Source organism: Ananas comosus, linkage group 8 (assembly GCF_001540865.1).
Source record: "Ananas comosus cultivar F153 linkage group 8, ASM154086v1, whole genome shotgun sequence".
Taxonomy (NCBI): Eukaryota; Viridiplantae; Streptophyta; class Magnoliopsida; order Poales; family Bromeliaceae; genus Ananas; species Ananas comosus.
The window spans coordinates 6911672-6919083 of record NC_033628.1 but is presented as its reverse complement, the minus strand read 5'-3'; the positions used below and the strand labels follow the sequence as shown (position 1 = coordinate 6919083).

Sequence of the window (7412 nt, the reverse complement as noted above, 5' to 3'; positions counted from 1 at the left end):
AGACAACAAACCTACGATTTCGTTTCGCCTCGTTCGGTCATGGATTCGCGACGAAACCTGTTCTCTCTCTCCAAAAGGCAAAGTGACACACTTATACATATAACACATGTATTTTCAGATTTTCTCAAAATCCGTGCGTCAAACCCAAAATCTGTTAGTGCCATTGGTTCTAGAATGGCTGAACCAATTGAAACGAGCTATTGGATCGCTATGAACGGAGTCCGATACACGCCAGAAGCCAACTCCATGCATTGGCCTCTCTGAAAAATCGAGTTACTATTCACGTTAAGTGAAAACTGAAGATCGCGTAAAATCTTTATTCTAACTCGTTTTCTCTTGAAACTTGATGAGTGCTTTTGTAATTAAATTACACACAAAACATCATCAACAAAGAGTCTAACTATACTGTCAATTTCTCAGTCCTTTCATAGGCTGGGTGGTTCTAGAAATTACTCTTGATTCCTACTGCTTGGAATTGAAGTAATGATAGCTAATTAGTTGGTACGTATCTAAATTAGTTGGTACATCACTTTTCATTATCTTCTATTCATCTTGCTCTACATTATGTTGCGGCCAAAAAGAAAGGAAGGGGACCTAGTACAAATCTAAATGCGAAAAAGAGAAAAGAGGAAAATAAAGGCGAAGTGAAAATTTCAAGGTGCTTGGGTCAAGCTGTGGGCGGTGAAGAGCTGATGGAATTTATTACAGAAATGGGAGTCGTGTTGCGACAATATGCACCACTTAATGTTAACAAATGGGCTGAAGTACCTATGCATTATAAGGATAAGATGTGGGATGATTTAATGGTATGATATTTTTTTATTTTTTTAACCATTAAATATACTTCTTGTTGGCTCTGTTAATCATATTGTATGAATGCAGTGATTAGTTGTATGTATTTACTATTTCATAGGAAAAATACAATAGGATTGATGGTTTTAGAAAGGAAGTGATGTATAATTTCAATCATATGTATAGAGATTGGAGACATCGCAAGCATCTACATTATAAACAATTTGCTACAGATGAAGAAAGGCTTCAAAATTGTCTAGATGCTATTACAGAATCAGATTGGGCATCTTTAGTTGAATATTTTGGTTCTGAACAATTTAAGGTTATTAATTTATTATACATGTTATTAACTTGCAAGAATTATTTTTACATGTAAATATGACCCTACTTTATTTTTTGTAGAGAATGTCGGAGCAAAATAAAGCAAATCGAGCAAAACAATCAACCAGCTCAATCTGTGTAAGAAAATTATTTGCTAGTGTCTTATATGATATGGTGATTTTATCAATTAATTCAATTTATGGATATCTTTTTATATTATATTAATTTTATGACCTCAAGGTTTTAATTTTAAATTGATAGAGGGATTCAAAAACTAAGCTTTATCCTGATTTAACTGAATACTATAAGGCTATACATCAGCGAAGAACTGATAACACTTGGTGTTCTGATAAAGCTCAAAATGCTATGGTATAACAACATTCTTTTATAAAACAACTCTACGGCATGTTCTATATATATATATGTATTAGACTTGTGAAAACTTAAAAACATTTCAATTTAAATTAGATATTTTATTTTATATGCTTAAACTTGTGAAGAGGAGCATTTTTCTTCTAAATATAAATATGTTTCTGGCTACTTTTGTATCTCATTGAATGCATAATCAATTTGAACAAGTAAGAAAATCACAAGAAGAGTCAGGTGATCTTCCATTATCAACGGAAGAACATTTAACAAAGGCTTTTGGTGCACGCTCGGAATATCTTCGTGGTTTAGGATGTGGACCTAAGCCAATAAATAGTAGAAATTTGGAAGTTAAAGCATCAGAAGAGGCTATTGAGAGACAAATAGAAGAATTGAAGAATGAGCTGAAGCAATCAAGAGAGGAGAATGAAGAGAGAAGCACACCTACAAAGGGAGAAAGATGAGAGAGAGAGGAGAGGTTTAAAAAAGAAATTGAAGAGATTGAAGCACGCATGAAAGCACAGTTTAAAGCTGAATTTAATGAACAACTAAAGATAATTGTTCAATTATATGAAGCGCCGACCACATCATCCCCTCATTCCACTCAAAATCACTACTGGAATTGCTTAACTGAAGGGAACTATATATTCTATCTCATATTATTTTTTACATTTTATATTTTTGTGCTTTAAAGTAAAACTTAAGGTGTGTTGAGAAATTATATTATAAGTTCTAAAAAATATGCTACTATCATCTGCATGTATTCCCAATGTGGTTAGCCTCTTAGTGAAGTTGATACTTGGTAAATCTTTAATGCTCATTGCGTTAATTGAATTATACGTTTTTGCTACCATAACATTAAATTTTCTTTGTTTCCATTTGTAGGTTTATAAAAGAGGTGATGATAACATATACATTTTTGTGCCGCCTTGCAGTCAACATATATATTTTTTGTGCAAAGGTATGTTATTGCTGAAAACTATTTTTCTTATGTGGAGATATTTTTTTTTATTTTTGGGACTTGTAATATCTACAAAAGGTTTAGTATAATCTTCTAATTTATGACTGAAATCATACTTTATTGGTGATCCTAGTTGGGTGCTAGACAAGTAGATTATAATAGGCTCCTTGTTGGTCAACAGGTCAAGATTGCAATAATTAGAATAACTGTTGGGGGTTATAGTCTAGATTTTTTTTTTAACATTCAAAATATTGTATTATGTGGAGTGTTGGAAATAATAGGGCAGCGAAAACTTACAAACCGGATAGCCAACGTATCCGGAAACCGGAATCGGATCGAATTGCTTGTTTTACAAGCCTTCTTGGATCGTCTTTGTCTCGATGCTTCTTGATCTCCCACATTTTTCGCTTTCTCCCACGCGCACGCCTTACGTCACGGGATCGGGTGTGTCGGATATGCGTCGTATACGGATGAGATGTGACGGGTGCCAATCGAAGAGGGCTACCAGAGTCCTTGTGACGCACTGGACCTTTGCAAATTGCGAGGTTCGAGTGTTTGATTTGTGTTCTGAGCTTTTCCACACTTAGTGGAGGGTCGTAGACTATATTCCGACCTAAAAGTTCGAATTCTGGATTTTTGGCTGAGTCCTGAGAGTTTCACTCTCGGGGACCGGTCCTCGGTGGCAGAGACCGGTCCCCCTGAGGCAACCGGTCCCTTGGCCAGAGAGACCGGTTCCCGAACGCGCAGACTGCGGGAGGGTCCTGAGGGATTGGTCCTAGTTAGGAGAGACCGGTCCCTCTACCCGAAAACTGCCCAGTCTGGACTATGTGAGAGAGATGAAGTGGAAGGGTTTTGTTGCACTTGTTACATCTCTTAGGGTTTATAGAGGGGGTAGGGCTTTCTCCCTCTATCATTTCCCTCACTCCCTCTTATTTCTTTCTCTCTTTCTCTCTCTAGAAGAAGAAGAGGAAGATGATCTAGCTTGGAAGCCTTTGGACATCTTCTTCTCCTTCTCTTCTTCCCATTAGTGCTTGAAGGCTTGGACTTGATGTAACGACCCAGCCCACTAGCAACAATAACTCGTTGGGCCCAACCACCGGCCCAAAATGCTTAAGCTCAGTTACTATTACTAGTGTCTAAGTCTCTTATAAACCCAATGACAACCCCATTCCCATCCGATGTGGGACTATTGGGGTGTCACAGACTTCCCCCGTTAAGGCCCTGACGTCCTCGTCAGTCCAATCACACACACAGCCCAAGATCATCAGACGATGTGAGACCCGTCTCGCTAGCCCTTTATCCAGACCCTGGCTCAATCGAGACTCGCCACACATGTCCAGCTGGTGAACCGGCTCTGATACCAAATGTAACGACCCAGCCCACTAGCAACAATAACTCGTTGGGCCCAACCAACGGCCAAAATGCTTAAGCCCAATTACTATTACTAGTGTCTAAGTCTCTTATAAACCCAATGAGAACCCCATTCCCATCCGATGTGGGACTATTGGGGTGTCACACTTGGAGCTTGCTAGAGAGGAGATCATCACTCTTGGAGCTTGGTTAGGAGCTTCTAAGAAGGTTAGTTGCTCATTTCTCCCCTCTAGACCTAGTTTTGTTGGTTTTTGGGAGATGAAACCTTAGAATGGAAAATCTAGGGTTTATTTGGGGCTTTTTGATTTGGAGCTTTTGGAGCTAATCTAATTGGATTAGAACCTTGGTTTAGGTTGCTTTGGAAGGAATTTAACTTCCATTTGAGCTTTGGAGAGGGATTTCTACACTATAGGTGAGAGTTTAGCCCTCTATGCCTAGATGGTTAATGATCGAGCTAGTAGTTGTTTGTTTACTTCTTATAGCTCACTTTTTGATGCTTCTAGGGTGCTAGGAGCTTAGTGGACATTTTCATTGGAGCAAACGAAGGGTTGCGCGAAGTTCGGTGGGTTTGACCTAGCCTAAAATATGAGAAATTCTCATATTTGATGATTTATGTGTCGTACGGTGGAAATTCATGCATTTCCATGTTAGATATATTTATTGTGAATTTTAGAATGCTTAACATGCCTATGTTATGTGTAATGAACTTTTGGACCTCTATGTAATAGAGAGTTGGCATGTGGGGCTTATGTTGCATTTAGCATTCTTGTGTGGGCCTTGGGACCATGAGTCTTATAGTGACAATGAACATTGCTTGCATGCATTTAAATCTATGCCTAATTGAGACACAAGGGATTATAGCAAACCATAAAGAGGCTTGGGGACTTGTACTATTTGAGAATGATTGGGCTAATGTCATAAAGGGACATTGAGCTCGGGCTATAAAATGAACCTAGTATTAATGTCATAAAGGGAACATAGAATATGAAATGTGCTTAACTTATAGCAAGGCTTAAGTGTCATAAAGAGGCACTAAGCATAGTGAGTGTTGGAACATCACATTGAGACATAGAATGTGAGATATTGAAACTTGATGGTTTGTGGCTAACTTTGGCCAAATGGACCAAAGTGGGCAATTGAACGGTTTGGACAAGTTCCATTCGATATTCCAACAAGTTTGGAAGAGCAAAAATGAGTTCCAAAGGAGTTGGAATGGTTTTGACATCGATCAGCGTGAAGTAGAGCCGAAGAGAAGAGAAAACAGCATTCTGGAGCTGTTGTACCGGTACAAGGGTGATGGCTGTACCGGTACAACCATCGCAGCTCTCGGTATGGGGGGCTGCCAGGCCTTGTACCGGTACAAGGGGGTCTTGTACCGGTACAAGCACTGCGCACCTGAGAAACCGAGCTCTCGGGTTGGAGGCTGCCAGACCTTGTACCGGTACAAGGGGGTCTTGTACCGGTACAAGCACTGCGCAACCGAGAAACCGAGCCTCGGGTTGGGCTGTCTGCCAGGCCTTGTACCCGTACAAGAACCCGTGTACCGGTACAAGGGACCCGAAAATGTGGATCTAGTTGGAAAATTAGTTTTTTTGAGGGGGCTTTTGGGATTTTGTTACAATAGAGGTTTATACCTCTCTCTCAGCCACTCCCTCTCATTTTTCTCTCCCTCTCTCTCTCTCACCTCTCTTGCTCTCTCTCTCTCTAAACCGAAAAGAGAAGAAAAGAAGGAGAGAAAAAAGAAGAAGAAGAAGGAAAGGAAGGAGAAGATCAAGGAGAAGAAGAAGAGCCTTCTCTCCCTCCTTTTCCTCAAGCTAGGGCTTGCTTTGGAGCAAATCCTAGAGGTAAGCCTCAACCCTAACTTGTGATTTCTAGGGTTTGGGAGGTTTTTNGAGCTTCCCCCGATCGATTGGGCGGAGTTCCGCAAGCTGATGTTCGCCGAGTACTTCCCCGACAGTGACAAGAGGAAGATGCGGGAAGATTTTCGCAAGCTTAAGCAAGGAAACCGCACGGTTCGGGACCACGAGCGGGAGTTCACCCATCTCCTGAGCTGCGTCCCGGACGTGGCGGCGACAGAGCAAGACCGGGCAGATTGTTTTGTTCGAGGTCTACGGCCCGTAGTTTTCAGATTGGTGCATGCCTTCAAGTTTCACTCTTTGACGGAGGCTTTGGATGGTGCGCTGTGGGTCGAGCACGGGAACGCTTGTGAGCGTGAGGACCGTGAGGCGCTCGACAAGGATAAGGGCAAGAAAAGACAGGGCGGTGGTTCGGGGAGACAGTCTAGCTCTAAGCGGCCCCCGAAGTATCCACGCTCTCAGCCCAAGGGTCATGGTGCTCAGCGATGCATCTTCTGCGGCGGAGACCACCGGCCGGGTGTCCGTGAGCAGCGCCAAGGGAGGTGCTTCAAGTGCGGGCAAGCGGGACATGTCATCCGCGACTGTCCTCAAGGAGGAGCTTCGCCCGCTATGTCGACTGCTTCGGTCCCGGCGGTTTCGGCTCGCTATGGCTTGCCTCCTCCTGCGGCATCTACTGGGCGAGCGGCGGCGCCACGCTAACCTGAGCCTGCCCGATCAGCGCCGAGCGGGAGGATGTATGCTGCACCCATGCATGTTGAGGAGCCTTCGGAGGCCGGCGAGCGCAACGTTGTGGCAGGTATCATTTTGGTTAAAGGTGTTCGAGCTAGAGCATTGTTTGATATTGGCGCATCACACTCTTTTATTAGTCGATCCTTCGCACAAGCACACGATATCGAGTATCGTCTGAGGGAGCACGTGTGGCATGTTCAGGGCCCCGGGCGATCCTTTATGGTTAGGGAGCGATGTTTGGCATGTCCAGTGCAAGTGAATGACTGGGTTATGCCGATCGACTCGTTGGTGCTCCAAAGGTTGAAGGAGTTCGACGTTATCTTGGGTATGGATTGGCTCTCAAAGTACTATGTATCGATCGATTGCCCGACTCGTGTTATTACATTTCGAGAGCCAGGTCAGGTTGAGTTCACCTATCGAGCTTGCAAGAGCTCGTGCTTCGCCGTGACGGTATCGGCGACTCGAGCGAGGAAGTTGGTGAACAGTGGTTGCGCAGCCTTTTTGGCGACTGTTGTGGAGATTGATCGAGTGGTTCCGACCATCGAGGAGTTGGCAGTTGTGCAGGAGTTCCCCGACGTGTTTCCCACGGAGTTACCGGGTATGCCGCCGGACCGGGAGATCGAGTTCATGATTGACTTGGTTCCCGGGACAGCACCGATTTCTAAGGCCCCGTATCGCATGGCGCCGGCCGAGCTGAGGGAGTTGAGAGATCAATTGCAGGATCTTCTCGACAAGGAATTCATTAGGCCGAGCGTTTCGCCGTGGGGTGCCCCGGTATTATTTGTGCGAAAGAAGGACGGATCTTTTCGACTTTGCGTGTATTACCACGAGTTGAACAAAGTCACGGTGAAGAACAGGTACCCGCTACCCCGTATCGACGACCTGTTTGATCAGCTGCAGGGGTCACGAGTGTATTCTAAGATTGACCTTCAGTCCGGCTACCATCAGTTAAAGATCAAGCCGGAAGATGTTCAGAAGACGGCGTTTCGCACGCGTTATGGACACTACGAGTTCAC

At 43.4% G+C, this 7412-nt stretch overlaps 1 protein-coding gene across 2 annotated transcripts in view; it reads left to right on the top strand.

The window, feature by feature from the left end:
- LOC109714403 overlaps positions 594-7412 on the top strand; it is a 14390-nt gene continuing 7571 nt past the window's right edge. For both annotated transcript variants that reach the window (XM_020239014.1, XM_020239015.1), the window contains exons 1-3: positions 594-806; positions 1195-1251; positions 2365-2440. In XM_020239014.1, coding sequence (XP_020094603.1) covers positions 693-806; positions 1195-1251; positions 2365-2440 — 247 coding nt within the window. In that variant the 5' untranslated portion in view covers positions 594-692. The remainder of the gene's footprint in view (positions 807-1194; positions 1252-2364; positions 2441-7412) is intronic.